The sequence below is a fragment of the Anomaloglossus baeobatrachus genome, chromosome 1, assembly GCF_048569485.1.
Source record: "Anomaloglossus baeobatrachus isolate aAnoBae1 chromosome 1, aAnoBae1.hap1, whole genome shotgun sequence".
In the NCBI taxonomy this organism is placed as follows: Eukaryota; Metazoa; Chordata; class Amphibia; order Anura; family Aromobatidae; genus Anomaloglossus; species Anomaloglossus baeobatrachus.
The window spans coordinates 787,553,863-787,570,851 of record NC_134353.1 but is presented as its reverse complement, the minus strand read 5'-3'; the positions used below and the strand labels follow the sequence as shown (position 1 = coordinate 787,570,851).

The window sequence follows — 16,989 nt, the reverse complement described above, 5'->3', positions numbered from 1 at the left end:
CAAATGCCCCCGCCGCATCTGAAAAAAGCTCCACCTCATCATTAGACTTGGCATATTCTTGGAAACAAGTACGACCATTGTAGTTTACCAAAAAGGCTTGCCATACCTCAAGGTCTTCTTTCAAAGAGGCCGTTAATCTGATTCTATGGTGAGGCTGTCTGACGCCACAAGTAGCCAAGGAAAGCCGTCTAGAAAAAATTCTGCCCATAGGCATGACTTTACATGCAAAATTCAAGGATCCCAATAAAGACTGCATTTGAACCGGGGTTACCTTACCAACTGAAAGGAAGCCCGTAATGAGCTCGAGCAATGCTGAAATTTTTTCCGAAGGTAGCCTAAATTCCATTGCTTTGGAATCTATCACAATACCAAGAAACGCCAGTTCAGTAACGGGGCCTATAGTCTTCTCCTGAGACTTCTCCTGAGGGACTCCGAATAAACTCATAAGTTGTTTAAATTGTTCCAACACTTCTAAGCACAACAATGAGTCCCCCGGGCCGACAAATAAAAAATCATCAAGATAATGAGTGATTGAAGAAAACCCCGTCTTATTCCGTACCACCCATTCCAAAAACGTGCTAAATATTTCAAAATATTGGCACGAAATCGCACAACCCATAGGTAAACAAGTATCAAAAATAAAACTGGCCCTCAAATGTAGCTCCAAGAAGGTGATGACAGTTAGGATGTACCGGGAGTAAATGAAAAGCTGATTCGATATCAGATTTTGCTAAGAGAGCCCCATGCCCTGCTGCCCTGACTAAATCCACCGCTTTGTCAAAAGACACATATTTCACCGAAGAGTCCTCTTCCGGTATACCATCATTCACTGAGGATCTCTTCGGGTATGACAAATGATGAATTAACCGAAATTGACCTGGTTCTTTTTTTGGGACCACACCCAGCGGAGATACTCTCAGATTCCGAAAGGGTCTCACTTTAAATGGACCTCGGAAACGGCCAAGAGCAACTTCCTTATTCAACTTTTCCCGGATCACTTCTGGATGCTCTGCAGCAGACTTCAGGTTAGGGGCGGAAGACGGGAACTTAGAATAAATAAAAGGAATAAAGAAACCAAAAGAAAAACCAAACCTAAGCTGTGTAGCAGCCTGCTTATTGGGGTATTTGTTTAACCATTGGTCCATCATGACCACGCTCACCGGTGTCACGTTGTTCATTATGGGCGCCTTGTTTAGTCGCTGTTGGCTTTTGACCCGATCTAGGGCACTTAGCTGCTGCGTGTGCAGCTCCGCATGAGGAGCATTCATGCTTGAATTTACACAGGGCATAAAACTTGCAAAACCCCTCATTGAAGGCCCAGCATGTTCCAGGTCGACGAACGGCCACCGCACCTGGGTTATGATTCCCGTGTCCGGCGGCCATCCCATGAAAGGGCTGTGCAACTTTTCTGTACCATCATCAATCTAAGCCATGAATCCGTAGCTTTGACACCCCAACCCAGATGTGGTTGAATATCCAGGCGTCGACGAAAATCCTCGTCATATTTCCACCAAGCCGACCCACCATGCGACTTATAAGAGTTATAAATGATATCCATATAAATAAACAGTTCCGAGCATCTTTCAGGATGGCGTTGACCCATAACACACCCTAAAACTGCAAAAGCCTGCAGCCAATTATTTATCGTTTTTGCTACTTTTGGTTTACGTTCATAGGTCTTGTCACCGAAGCGCCTTTCCTTATCTACTGCAAATTGGTCCGTGGTCATCAGGGACCAAATATCAACGTATTTGTTAGCCCAAATAATCTTTCACCTGTTCGTCCAGATGAGAGCCCAACGGCGGAACTCCGCAAAACAGACCCTCCTTGTATAGATCTGGACGTAAGGGAGGAGGGAGTTTTTGTACAGATTCAACATTGCTCACCATTTTAGGGTTAACAAATACCTTGTGACCTGAAGGTACAAGACTCCCAGGCCCATGGGTAGAATCTGCCCCTTTCCACACACCCACGTATGGGTACTCACCATGTTGCGATGATGGCAAGACTGTGTCCTGAAGATGATCACTAGCCGTTGGCTGCTGCGCAACCACCTGATGGATTTCTCTCTCACCGATCTCCGATCCCTGGATACCACAGGGGAGTCCTCTGACGAAGGAGAGCGCCAGCGCGACGACCTAGACTGCTTACTACGTCGCCTGGATCTTGATCTCCTGCTGCGATGGCTACTGCGGCGACGTTCGCCCCGAACTGAGTGTCGGCGTTCATACCGATCACTTAATGATGAGGACGAGGTTTAATCATAGCGGGTACCCGCACCATGAGATGTAACCATGGCCGGGGTTCCTGCACCCGCTTGCCGCATTTGCTTTTCAGTAACACCCCTTGTCAATGCTATTCCCTGTTGAAAATCGCCCCGCATGGGTAATGGTAAGCTTACCCCTCCCCCCACCGTATAAGACGCCCCCTGAGTACTTAAGTTGCTCTGGGCAATACTGCTTTGAACCAGCATAGGGGGCGCTATCGGGGCAAAAGGCATCGGTACAGCAGAATGGGATGTAGTGAGGGTTAGTGCAGCTGGGATCCCATCAACTTGCTGACTGGCTGCATTCTGAGGTAATTCAAAAACCTTCTCATGCCCAAAACCACTTTCTCTCCCCATCTCTGTCATGGTACCCCGGCTGTCTCTCTGTACTGAGGGATCACCAGCAGACTCCGAAGACCCCTGGCTCGCACTTTGATTATTACCCATAAACGGTCCTAAGAAACCAGATTTAGGAGAGACCAAAACTAAATTACTCTGCTGAGAAATACTAGCCTCCCTAATATTGCTGCGACCCAGAATGGGAACCCGAAATCCCTGCACCACTGAGTAACTAGTGCCCCTTTCTAATGTGGGCCGGTCCCTAAGATCAGGATACTCCTTCTCGCCTTGCGCAAATGCCCTATGGGGAGAGCGACCCACCTGTGCGCCCTCAGCAATAGCAATTACCTCAGGTGGGCGGGTGGGCGTGGCTACACTTAAAGGACGCTGAGCATGTTTTTTCCCGCTCTTTTTTGCCTGAGAAAATGCACTCAAACGTACTGGAGGGCGGGTATTCCTCTTAGGACGCCGCACTGCAGTGTCTGACGTTTGAGCCTCGACAGGGTTGGAGCCGCTCACAGCTAAAAGCGCTGAAAACCAGCTGCTTCCTTCCCTGCCGATACGCTCTCTCACCGCTTCCTGAAGCGGGTCCATTCTTACCGGCTGCCCTGACTGGTCCGGATTCATACAGAGAGAGGGAGAGGCTGTGCCGCACAGGCTTTATATACCGAAAGGGGGCGTGACCAGGGGCTGGCAACCCGCATCATCCAGTAACAAACAGGTACACGCATCTTTCTTAAAGGGGACACCTCGTTTGTTACCATAACAGCGGGCCAGCAGTCAGGGGGCAGCAGCTCAAACTTTTGGCTGCAGTGCTCCACATTGTGCCATCATTAGCTGCACCACACCATTTAGTTTCGCATTCGTGCATCCATTGGCCCACCACAGGTTGGCACAGGTTCTGGTAACAGTGAGGCAGCCTCTCCTATGGCGGGAATCACAGGGTTGTGGTGCAGTTTTTGTGGGACTAATTAAAAAGGATTTTACTGTTAGGCTCCAACTTCTCCTTCCTGCTGTATCTGCTTTTGGCTATGGCTTATCATTTTTAAGGCAGATTTTGTATGTGTGATTCCAACCTGATACTTGGTGTCATAATTTTAATGGTTATTTCACATTGAATAAAGTATACACAAAAACCTCTATTTTCCTTCTTAAGCCCCTTTTTTCTAACACATTGATTTTACAATTGATTTAATCTGCCTCCTGCAAGAAAGAAAATAACCATAAATTGCACTGTGATGTGATAATATGAAGGGTCTCAGAGTGTAAGGTGCCTGGACATCAGGGTGATGGCACTGCAGCGCCATCACTGGTGGGATGACGACGAGGATGGCAGTAATGCCCGCCTGTACCCCTGCCACTGCTGTGCTGTGGGGAGAAAACGGACATCATGACACTTACAAGGGGATATCCATCTCGAAGATCCTATCTCCATATGTAATATAATATTCGCACATACCTTCAATTAGAAGTGTAGTATACTTCTCCTGATTCACTATGTCACTTACCTCATGTGCAGGGCATTGCATTAGCACAGGGATAGCCATGGTTTCCACCACTAAAAGATAACTGTCATGTGTGTTATCATAACATGGTGAATCAGGAGAACTATACTACTTTTCTATTTAGAGGTACTACTACATATTGGAATAGGATATTGGAGATGGGAAAACCCCTTTAACTCTTTCAGTGCCATAACAGTCTAGCATTGTAATTGGAAGTGTGAGGACTGAAATGTGAATATCCCTATCCATGATGAGCAGGAGCCGCTCTTTATAGCATTTCTTAATGGAGGGGGAAGGGGTCAGTGTTCACCTGACAGACCTGAAGTACACAACAAAGAGCCAAAAATTGGTTTCAGACTCAGGATGTTTCTCGTGCACTTATGAAAAGCAGTATTGTATACATTTACACCACTTTAATCAGTTCTGGGGTGTTAATGCTCTCACAGCCCCTCCCCCAATATTCTCTTTTACACAATACTTCACTTCCCAGGAATTCCTGTGTGTTTGTGACCAGACCGTAATGTTGAGCTCTTTGGTGTGTGTCCACCTAGTGATAGCACTGCACAATTTTTACTGGGATGAAGCCTGCTGGGAGCGCTGGGCTGTTACATACTGTTTTCAGACCTAGTAAGATCAGAATTGACATTTATTGACAATATTGACAGAATGTGGTTGCCAAGTAACCAACCAAGGACACAAGCCTCTTACTATTAAAGAACAAAAAGCTACATAGAGCACTTTGTGGGGGAGAAGATATTCCAGTAATTGCCATGGTTATGAATGATAAGACGCTACTAATATGTAGGATAATCAGCTGTATTGCCGCAAGTATGTGCTGCATCTGTAATATTAAGGCTGCGTGCCCACGATCAGTATTTGCAGCGGTTTGGACGCAGCATACGTCAGCAGCATCCAAACCGCTGCGTTGTACAGTACAAATATAGTGGATGGATTTCTATAAATCCGGTGCCCACTGTGCTTTTTTTTTTTCAGCAGCAAATACTGACCTGCGGAGCGGCTTTCCCGACCGCAGCATGTCAATTGTTTGCTGCGGAATTGCCTGCGTCCTCTGTAGGGAGAACACAAGCAGGAGACCGGGGTGCACGGAACCCTGATCGTGGGCACTGACAGCTGCGGTCTCCTGTGTTCTCCTGTGGAGGGACGTGCGGCCCATCCGGTCAGGACTCGCTGTGTTCTTAATGCAGCAAGTCCTGATCGTGGGCACATACCCTTACTGTCATGTCTTACATAGGTATAGATGTATATTAGTAGCTTGAAATGTTGTAATTAGTATATTGGGTCATTTTCCTTGTTGCTCCTTTCTGTGAATGTACATTTTTAGGGAGGCTCCTCTTGAGGTAATCTTGGAGATACCCTAGGGACCCACAGCATATCATCTGCCCTCCCTCGCTATTCCTTCTCCCTCCTCACATTATGTAGTGTGGAAACTTGTAGTGTGTGTTTGTGTGTGTGTGTGTGTGTCGAAAATCTGCCACATTGTTAAAAAAGCATTCATGGAGAGTGAGTAAATGAGACAGATCTAAAACAAATGAATATTTGGTGTGATTAAAGTAACATCATCAAAGTAACAATTCTTTAGGTACACTCACAGAGTTTTTGAAGGAGGTTATTCCAAGCATCTTTGAGAACTAACCACAGATCTTCTTTGAAAGTAGGCTTATTTTAGACTTTATTTTAGACTTGACTTTGTCGTTTTCATGTAATCCCACACAAATGAAGATCAGATATAGACTTTGGGGGGTCAAGAAAGCATTAAATAAAAATTGTACTGTTAAAAGTTTATCAATTTACAAAATGCAAAGTGAATGAACAAAAAAGAAATCAAAATGAATATTTGGGGTGACTAACCTGTGCTTGCTAAACATCATGGATTCATCAAGTCATGGTGGCCATATCATCACTTCCAGGACTCCTTGTTCTTCTCTACACTGAAGACCTTTGTGACATTGGCTGTATGTTTGAGGTGTATCTCCTGCTGCAGAATTAATTTGTAAACAAATGTACACCTCGCTGATGCTATTGCATGGTGAAGTATCTGCCTGTATTTCTCAGCATTCAACATACAATCTTCACCACATTCCCAACTCCATTTGCCGAAATGTAGCCCCTAACTCGCAGGGTACCTACAAACACTTGTTATTGTACTGTTCTTCAGCCCTTGAGCAAACAGGTGCTAAATGTCTCACATTTTCTCTCATCCCAGAGCACCTGCTGTCGTTTTTTTTTTTTTGTTTTTTGTTTTTTTTTTTTTGCACCCCAGCTTCTGTGCATAGCTGAGACACTTGGCCATGTTTCCATATCGATTATATGGTTTCTGGTTGCAACTTTTCTATGAAGACCACTAATGGCCAGGCTTCTTCATGGAGAGGTTGCAGCCAGACAGTAGATGGGTGTAGCTGGATCCCTCTGTTCGCTGCCTGCACTGCTGGTCACATTCCGATATAGGAGTAAGCTTGGTGTGTCTTTCATCTGCTGCTTTGTTTCTTTGGCTGACCACTGTGTCCACGGTCCCCACCGGTGCCCATTTTTTGTGTACTCAGTGCTGAGAAAAACAGGTAGATACTTATCTATCATACAATATTATCAGGGAGGATGTCTGATTGGCTCCAAATGTACTCTGCAACAGGAAAGTGATCCCAAGAAATACAGTCAATGTCATTCAGTATTAACTTCAGTTCACAGAACAAGGAGCCCTGGAAGTGATGATCTGGCCCTCACAGAGCCCTGATCTCAACATCATCAAGTCTGTCTGGAATTATATGAAAAGACAGAAGGATTTGCTTTAAGCTTCCATCCACAGAAGATCTGTGGTTAGTTCTCCAAGATGTTTAGAACAATGAGTTCTTTCAAAAACTGTATATAAGTTAGCTAGAAGGATTGTTACTGATTTGAAGTCGGTGATCACATGAAATATATTAATTTGTTTTCAATTTCTGTTTTGATAATTCACTTTATTTTTGAGAGCATTCTTACTTTGTAGCGTTTTTTGCACACCTGCCTTAAACTTTTTCACAGATTTAAATTCTGCTTAAGTTATTAATATGCGATAGCGAAGCATACATAACAATATTACACTTCTTATGCACAGTTGAATTTGAGGCATTTCCGTAGAGGAAGGAGACGGTCTTTAGCATTGGTAGCACATACTGGATACCCTCCTCACCAGCAGGACGCTCATGAGGTGCATCGGAATACGCCCTTCCATGGGAATGCTCTCTGTCACTTTCACATTGCGGCCAGCATCAATCCAGCCACAGGTGAGACACGTGTTATATTTGTAGTATTGCTATAAGCAGTTATAGATAACTTTTTTGCTGCATTTATTAAAATTGACTGTTTTTCTATGCTTTTATTAGACTTGCATCACAGATCTTCTGTCTTTGTCGTGATATAATTACTAGATTTGTATTATATCTCTTATATAAGAAGTCTCTGCTTTATTATTAGTGCTTCCTAGAGCTGCAGCCCTGCTCATTTTCCATTGCATACGGGCTGATCTCATAAGTTCTCAGCAGCGGCCATTATGCAGTGCACGTGGTGCTGTACTCTTTTGCTCCATACATGTCTTGCATCTAGCTGGAACTGATGTCAGCTAATCGGTGGCGCTGCCTGGTGTTAACCTATAACCCCTTGTATTTTTTTATTATTATTATTAATAATAATAATAATATTATTATTATTATTATTATTATTATGTTGTATAATTGGTCCACGTCTTTTTTGTTTTTACACCACTTCTTTATTGATTTTCTTTGTATACTGAAGGCCCTGGCTAGTAGTGTACACAGAGCACTGCCCTGACTGATTAAATTATAATTGACAAATCATGTCTGGAGACTTTTTGTACAAAGCTAATCATGTTGAAACAGGAAAGGGCCTTTCCCTATCTAGACCATTAGCAAAAAAAAATTTGTAAGTACCGTATATTTCATTTTGTAAGGCGCACCCCAAATTTAAAGTTAAAACAAAATAAAAAAAATGGTGTCCATATTATACTTCAATGGTGTCTTACCAGAGGAGGGGCGGTAGCGGAGGTGGAGCGGGGTCACAGGAGGCAGGGGTGGTGCTGGAGTAGGGCGACGGTGCAGGTACTGCGGTGGGGGCTATGCTGGCTGCGGGCGCCATGGTGGTTGTGTGGAGCGGCAGGTGTCACAGATATTCTGTTAACAGTGCAGGCTTCCAAGAAATGGCACCCAGAGTCGGCGTGTGTGCAGACTGAGCTCTCTGCTCAATGACAAGCCTCCTCCGGGCGCCATTTTCCTTAAGTCTGCTGCTGGGAGATCAGTGGACCGGAGGCTGCATTTGCGCAGATGAGATCTTGAGCGAATAGCTCCATCTGCACATGCGCCAACTCCGGGCGCCATTATTTGAAGTCCGCACTGCCGACAGAACATCTCCCCCACCACATCGCCCTACTCCACACAGCCCCTACCGCAGCCAGTACAGCCCCCACTGCAGCACCTCACAGCCAGCACAGCATCCCACAGCGAACACAACGCCCATTCTCCACCTCCTGGTAAGCTACATTTGCATTATAAGGCGCTCCCCTCATTTTCCTCCCACATTTTTGGAAGGAAAAGTGCATCTTACAATCCGAAAAATACGGTATTCAATGGTCCAAAATGTCATTTTGTAATTTGCCATGTCTTCATGGGAAAGAAGGGGCTTAGCCCAAACCTTTAAAAAGGATCCCCATAATATCCTCCCTCCTTCACCACATTTTACAGTAGACTATGCATTATGAAAGGTGGTATTTTTCATTCGATCAGATGGTGACAATTCATCACGCTCGAGTGCTGCTCTCCACTGCTCCAGGGTCCATGTTGGGTGCTTTATAGCTATCCAGCTGACGCCTGAATTGTGCGTGGTGATTTTAGGCTTTCGAGCAGCTCCACCAGAAAACCCATCTAACACAGAGCCTGCGCTGGTGTCGCTTCCAAAGGTAATTTGGAGCTCAGAAGGCAGTGACAATAGAGCATTTATTTAGCACACTCTGCCTAACCTGTGAGTTTGCACAGCTTTCTTCCTTGGGACTGAGCTATTTTTACTCTGCATCACAAGAATACCATTCACAGTTCACCGGGAATGATCTGGCCGGGAAAACCGTCACAAATTGAATTGAAGTGGAGTGCCCTTACATCATATTTTTGCTGTATTGACCCTGCCTGAATCTTGTGGTTCCCATATACATGGTGGATGGACCTCTTGTAAATAGCGTTTTGGGAAGTTGCTTTGTGATTGGACTTAATTGAATCTGATTTTGCAACAGCCTAATAAAATCATTAACAGCAAATTATTTCATGGGACGCCATCATGAGCACATTGTGAAGATTGTATTTCTTTTTTTTATCAGTTATTCATACGGTTCTTAACCGTTTAAATAGATATTAATTTGTTTATGCATTTTTGCCTTAAGGCCCAGTCACACACAACAACTTACCAGCGATCCCGAAAACGATGCGACCTGATAGGGATCGCTGGTAAGTCGCTGGGAGGTCGCAGGTAAGATGTCACACAGATCTTACCAGTGATGCAGGAACAATACAGGTCGCAGTAGCGACCTGTATAACGATCTCAGCAGTCACTGTGACCCAGTCACACAGTGTCAAACACAGCGATGTGTCCTGCCCAGCAGTACATCACCTTTGAAGAAAAATGGCCTGGACCATTCTGCAACGACCGGTGACCTCACAGCAGGGGCCTGATCGCTGGTAAGTGTCACACATAACAAGATCGCTAACTGGATCGCTACTGCGTCACAGAAACCGTGACTCAGCAGCGATCTCGTTAGCGATCTCGTTATGTGTGACGGTACCTTTAACCTCTTCATTGCTGGATGCTTTTGTTCTCTTCCCCCCCCCCCCCCCCCGAGACATAACATTTGTTTCAGCTTCTGACTGCCCAGACGAGTTGTAGTTTTGAATTATATTATTAATTTTACCATATATGTTTGAAATGGAAATAAACTTAAAAGTAAAGTGAAATGGATGAAAAGAAATTATTCTGAACACAAATCTAAGAAATTATTCTGAACACAAATCTAAGTGCAACACACTTAATTTTGCTCCTATTTTTCAAGAGCTGAACTAGAAGATTTAAGACTTTTTCTCTCAAATTTTTCTAAATCTGATTTAGTGAGCACTTCTCTTTTGCCGAGATAATCCATCCTCCTCACAGGTGTGGCATATCGGGATGCTGGATAGACAGCATGATTATTGCACATTTGTGCCTAAAGGCCGCTTTACATGCTGCGACATCACTAAAGCGATCTTGTTGGGGTCACGGAATTTGTGACGCACATCCGGTCGCTTTAGCGATGCCGTTGCGTGTGACACCTTTGAGCGATTTTGCATCGTTGCAAAAACGTGCAAAATCGCTCATCGGTGACATGGGGGTCCATTCTCTAATATCGTTGCTGCAGCAGTAACGAAGTTGGTCCTCGTTCCTGCGGCAGCACACATCGCTCCGTGTGACACCGCAGGAACGAGGAACCTCTCCTTACCTGCCTCACGCCCGCAATGCGGAAGGAAGGAGGTGGGCGGGATGTTCGTCCCGCTCATCTCCGCTTCTATTGGGCGGCGGTTCAGTGACGCAGCTGTGACGTCGTTGTGACGCTGAACGAACCGCCCCCTTAGAAAGGAGGCATTTCGCCGGTCACAGCGACGTCGCAAGGCAGGAAAGTAGTGTGACGGGTCTGGGCGATGTTGTGCGCCACGGGCAGCGATTTGCCCATGTCGCACAACCGATGGGGTGGGTACCCACGCTAGCAATATCGGTCACGATATCGCACCGTGTAAAGCGGCCTTTAGGCTGGCCACAATAAACGGCCACTCTAAAATGTAAAGTTTTATCACACCGCACAAAGCCATAGATGTCGCAAGTTTTGAGGCAGTGTTCAATTGGCATGCTGACTGCAGGAAAACCAACCAGAGCTGTTGCCCGTGAATTTAATGTTTATTTCTCCAACCGGCCTGACAACTTCAGACCACGTGTAACCACACCAACCCAGGACCTCCACATCCAGCATCCTTCACCTCAAAGATCGTCTGAGACCAGCCACCTGGACAGCTGCTGCAACAATCAGTTTGCATGACCAAAGAATTTCTGCACAAGCTGTAAGAAACCATCTCGGGAAGCTCCTCTGCTGCTCATCGTCTTCATCCGGGTCTCCATCTAATTGCAGTTTGTCATAGTAACAGACTTCAGTGATCGATTGCTCACATTCCATGGTGCCTGGCACGTTGGAGTGATCTCTCCCTGGTGATGAGGAACAGTCTTCACTGTACAGGGCAGACTGCGTGTATGGCATTGTGTGGGTGAGCGGTTGGCTGATGTCAGCGTTGTGATTCAAGTGGCCCATGTTGGTGATCGGGTTATGTTATGGGCAGGCGTATGTTATAGACAATGAACACAGGTGCATTTTATTGATGCTATATTGAAAGCACAGAGATACCGTGATGAGCCTGTTGTTGGTTGTGGATGAGCAGCACATCACCTCATGTTGCAGCATGATGATGCATGGCCCCATGTTAGAAGGATCTGTACACGATTCCTGGAAACTTAAATAATCCCACTTCTTGCATGGCAGCATACTCACCAGACGTATTATGGATAAACACGTCACTTCTGCTTGCTAGGTGCTCAACTAGGATCCAGTCCTAGATCTAGCAAAAAGCAAATACTTGGCACTCAAATAGTTTAATAAGCTGGTATTTTATTGAGTAAGCTTGACCAGATACAGCACAGACATTTCGGTCTAACATAGACCTTCATCAGTGTGCAGTCACGGTCTGCTCAGCTTGTGAGTGAAAGTAGCGCTGGTATATATAACTGTGTCCATGAGTACCATGTATTTGCTCTTTACTCACCAGACATGTCACCCATTGAGCATGTTTAGGATGCTCTGGATCGGTGTATACGACAAGGAGGTAAAGTTCCTGCCAATATCAAGAAACCTCGCACAGCCATTGAAGAGGAGAGGAATAACACTCTACAGGCCACAGTCAACAACCTGATCAACTCAATGCAAAGATGTGTTGTGTCAGGCAAATGGTGGTCACACCAGATACTGACTGGTTTTGTGATGTTCTTCTATAAGTCCAAGCTATGGGCTTGACTTTATAGACAGACTAAGATGGTAGCCATAAGCCCTTCAGCTGGGCCTACCTGCCAGGAAATCATGGCACATCACACAATCTCAAGATGAAAACCGGAGCATGTGTGCAACTGCAAGGACGCCATTTACATGTTGTTAGTGATTGGAAGAAGCATTTAAATGGTAAAAAGGGTCATCCGATCTGCAGACTGCCAAATAGGGCGCGATACATTTCTTTTTTTGAGGGGCGGTCATGTGATCACTTTTATGTGACTTGGATACTTGTAGTCTCGTGCCAATCGCTTGTACGTTGGGAGAATAAAGGGAAAGGATGACTACAGAATTTTTTTCTTATACCGGATAACCACTTTAAACAGGAGCATTTGTTCTAGATTCAGTCATTGCTGTTACAGCCAGATTCAAGCTATGTAACATAACCGACATCTGCTGGGTATGGGTCACCGGCTTGGGTCCTGAGCCGGCTACCTGCACCCAACCTGTGACATACTTGTAAGTTCAACAGCGAGAAGGGTTAATCATGAAATAGAGCTTATGTACAATATACATCTAATCCTAAGGAATATTTTCTATTTTAATTGTTTGTTGTGATGTATTGCTAATACAGTTCTTATTTTTATTGAATTCTTCCCACACATCAGATTTGTTTTTATTTTTTTTAATTTTGTTTTTCTCCTCATTTATTCAGTTTTTCCTTACTTCTAACCTTGCTTTATTCTGCTTTTTATTGAGTTCTTTGCTTATCTCCGCAGACATTCCTCTTCTTCCTTCCATATCCTCTATGAGTCTTGGAGAGACTGAAGAAAAAAATGGACCTTTCGTTGTACATTGGCTAAATAACAAGGAGTTGCATTTTTCCTTATCTATGGAAGTCTTCCTCCAACAACTGAAGAAAAGCTTTGACCAGCAATCTTCAGAGGCCAGTGCTGATGAAATTCACCAGGCTGAGGGAAACTCGGATGAAGGTTTGTCATTCATTGACATTGGTTTATCTAACAATATTTATATCCAGACTTTTATTGAATATTGCACTTGAGGCCATAATATTAAGAAAAGTTGCTAATTGGTTTCAAAGTCCTTAAAGTATCCTCCAGAGATAAGTAAATAGTGAAGATTAAACAGAAAGTTGTAAGCGCGTATAAAGCGAAACTATTATCCACTATTTTAATTTCCCACCCAACTTATTTGGCTTGAGGATCTGCTCCTGCGTGCTGGGTGGTAAAATTGTGGCGGCAGCCGGAGGGGATCCTGCATGAGATCTGTGAATTAGATTTGGACTCATGCACATTACTCTAATGGCATTGTACGCTTCCCCCTGCAACTAATACCGGCCATTATGCCCGCCTCGCTTGCTGTAGCTTCTCACAGCAAAATCAGTGGTCTTTATAAGGACCAGTAGTGAACAATCAGATTTTCTGTGGAAAATACATCTACAATTTGAAGGGTGATAAGACCTATTTTTGTCATGAGACTTGTGGTAGATGGTAAAGTTCTTTATAGCGGATTAGAGAAAGTAAAGATAAGAGTGTCTTTTTTTTATATCTATTATACAGGGCAGCTTTAGAAATGTCAGATATTGTGTCTACGTTTTCTAATTTTTTCAGATTTTGAGGTTTTTGGGTTTTTTACCTTTTACTACATTGCATTTCACTTGCACCGAATTTCTTCAATAGAGTGCTGCTACTTTTCTACTTGTTTTCTCTGAAACACCCATATTAGCCTGTATTTTCTTTTTTTTGTTGTTTTTTTTTTTTTAGAAAACGATTATATTGGGGAAATCGATGTCAAAGTGGCCACTGAAAGGAAAGAAGTGAATGGGGAAAAGGCTGTGGCAAATTCTAACTTTGTCTCATTTCCATCGTCCGTCATTGACCATGAGATTGAAGTCCTGCTGTCTGAATGGAACAAGAACCCTGACATGTTATTCAGTATTCACCCCGTTGATGGCTCTTTACTTGTGTGGCATGTGGATTGGCTGGACGAATACCAGCCTGGCATGTTTCGTCAAGTGCAGGTTTGCTTCCTTAATGTTCACGTTTCTGCTATATGGAGTATACTTTTAAAAATGAATGTACTTGGTGCACAAATTGAGCAATTCATGGGAACCAGTGAGCCTGTTTTTTTTTTTTTTTGTTTTTTTTTTGGTTTTGTTTTGTTTTTATATTCCTGCTGGATCTTACCTGCCGATAAATTTGTAGGCTTTTAGCCCAGGAGATGCATGATATTAGGTTAGGTTCCTGTCAAACAAGGTCTTTCCGCAGCTGGCAGGCGCTCATGAATTGGCCAATTTGTGCACTAAGTACCTTCATTTTTAAATGTATATTCCATATAGCAGTAATGCAGTTCAAATTTAATTTGTTCAGTATTCACATATATCTTGGCACTTACAGAGTGCTGCTGTATTCATTGATGTTAACATTTCACCAGTATGCTTATTAGAAGCTTGTATTATTCACAAACCATTTTTTTCTTTTCTTAGGTGTCTTTTTCGTGTAGAATTCCTGTGGCGTTCCCGACCGGGGATGCAAATTCTCTTTGCAGAAGTATTGTGATGTATGCCAGTACGAAAAATGTAGACTTGGCTATTCAGCAGGGTAAACAAAAGCCTCCCAGTATGGCACATTCATCTTCAATGCTAATATCTGCTGGCCAAAATAAGTCCTCCAACAGTCTGAAATTGAGCATTTTCACTCCTAATGTCTTGATGATCTCGAAGCACGCAGATGGGTCACTAAATCAATGGCAGGTTAGCTTTGCTGAGGAATCTGCCTTTTCAACCGTGCTCAGCATTTCTCACAAATCTAGATACTGTGGTCATCGCTTTCATCTCAACGACCTAGCCTGCCATTCGGTGCTGCCACTACTGCTGACGACGTCTCACCACAACTCTCTGCACCCAGGAGAAGATGATGGTGGCAAAGATGCACATGGAGATCCTAATAGTAATCAAAATGTGGTGCAACAAGACAAAACCTGGCAAGATCCAAATGCAGTTTACAGCGAACTCATTCTTTGGAGGGTGGACCCCGTTGGACCTCTGTCTTTTTCTGGTGGAGTCTCTGAGCTGGCTCGTATTAATTCTCTCCACATTTCTGCTTTCTCAAATGTTGCTTGGTTGCCAACTCTTATACCAAGTCATTGCTTAGGTGAGCATTTTTTTTGTATCCTATTTTAATAAATGGTATTTGGTGCTACTGGTGGTAAACAGCTGTGATGAGGGCTACAACCGCTTACTGACATCCCACGTCTGCATTTTAGGAACATACTGCAATTCCCCAAGTGCGTGTTTTGTTGCAAGCGATGGCCAGAATTTACGGTTATATCAAGCAGTGATCGATGCTAAGAAGCTACTGTGTGAGCTGTCCAACCCAGATATCTCAGTAAGTGCTCCAGTCTGATGCGCTTGTCTCTGTACATCATGAAAGTGGCCTTACTAATCTCTATTATACCTGATTTCAGAAGTATGTTGGGGAGGTTTTCACCATCATCAGTCAGCAATCCACCGCTAGACCAGGATGCATTATTGAGCTCGATTCCATTACCAGCTTGGTAAGCTTGGGATGATGTACACCATTGCACATACTTCAGATGCTTAGCTCCGTTTTTACTAACATTTATCTTATGTTTAGCATGGCAGAAAAACTCAACTGTTACACGTCTTTCAAGAAGACTTCATACTGGCAAATCTAAAGAAAACCGGCTCTTCAGGAATTAGTGGTCTTCTATCAGATTCTGGTAGGATGATATTTTTAGTTTGGCCAAGTTTAGCTGTAGTTCTCAAACTTCCAAGTAGCTTTTAGATGAGTAATATCTACGTTTGTGGCAAAGTACAGAATATTTTGTTTTCAGGCAACCTTTTGTAATGTGAACTTGAGTAAAATATTAAGATTCTAGCCACTGCTCGATGGCAAAGTATCCATTTAAAATGTCATCTTCTGAGTTAAAGCAATCATTGACCAGTGTAAACACGTAAGAATGAAATCGCTTTCCTGTCGCTGAACAAATTCTTTAAGAAGACTTAAAAAATATTGATTGTCTTTATATTTCTTCAAATGATGGGGCTTATGCAGGTTATTAGCAGATGTGACAGGCGGAGAGACAAATGATGGCAAAAACTATTAAGATTGTTACATATAAATACATTTTTCACGTGGAATCCCCAAAATTAAGTAGCTTGCAACTACTCTCACAATTTTATTTTTTTTGCACATAAAATATGTTAAAGGGAACCTGTCAGCAGAAATTTTGCTTTAAACCTAAAAGTTTCCCCTTCTGCAGCTCCTGGGCTGCATTCTAGCAAGGTTCCTATAGTTTTTGTGCCCCCTTTTAGACCAAATTAAATACTTTATAAAGTTGTATCTTTTTGGTATGCAAATCTTCTAAATTATCCATGGGGGTGGGCTGTCTGGTGTCCGTTACTGTCCCTCCTGCCGATTTACGCCGTCCCCCAATGCTCCATTTCATACCTCAGGACGCCGCCTAGTGCACCCGTGGTCCCGCGCATGCGCCGTGCGACTGTACCGGGACTGTGCACAGTGTGACAGCTGGTGACGTTTGCGCAGGCACGAGATTATGGCGGCGCTGTGATTGTCATCAGCAAGTGCCCGCCCATAATCTCGTGCCCGCCCTTTCCCCTCTGCCTCCAGCGTTCTGCGCTGGCCAGATGACCTGACGTCACCTCTCGTAATCGGTGGTGTCCTGCTCCGCTCGTCTATTTCCTGCTCCAGGGCAAGATGGGAAAGAGG

At 44.0% G+C, this 16,989-nt stretch overlaps 1 protein-coding gene across 2 annotated transcripts in view; it reads left to right on the top strand.

Moving 5' to 3' along the window:
* Positions 1–16,989, top strand: part of DMXL1 (Dmx like 1) — a 330,551-nt gene that overhangs the window by 106,161 nt on the left and 207,401 nt on the right. For both annotated transcript variants that reach the window (XM_075324980.1, XM_075324981.1), the window contains exons 9-15: positions 7,220–7,388; positions 12,997–13,209; positions 14,002–14,258; positions 14,724–15,390; positions 15,503–15,624; positions 15,704–15,793; positions 15,874–15,979. In XM_075324980.1, the coding sequence (XP_075181095.1) occupies positions 7,220–7,388; positions 12,997–13,209; positions 14,002–14,258; positions 14,724–15,390; positions 15,503–15,624; positions 15,704–15,793; positions 15,874–15,979 (1,624 nt within the window). The remainder of the gene's footprint in view (positions 1–7,219; positions 7,389–12,996; positions 13,210–14,001; positions 14,259–14,723; positions 15,391–15,502; positions 15,625–15,703; positions 15,794–15,873; positions 15,980–16,989) is intronic.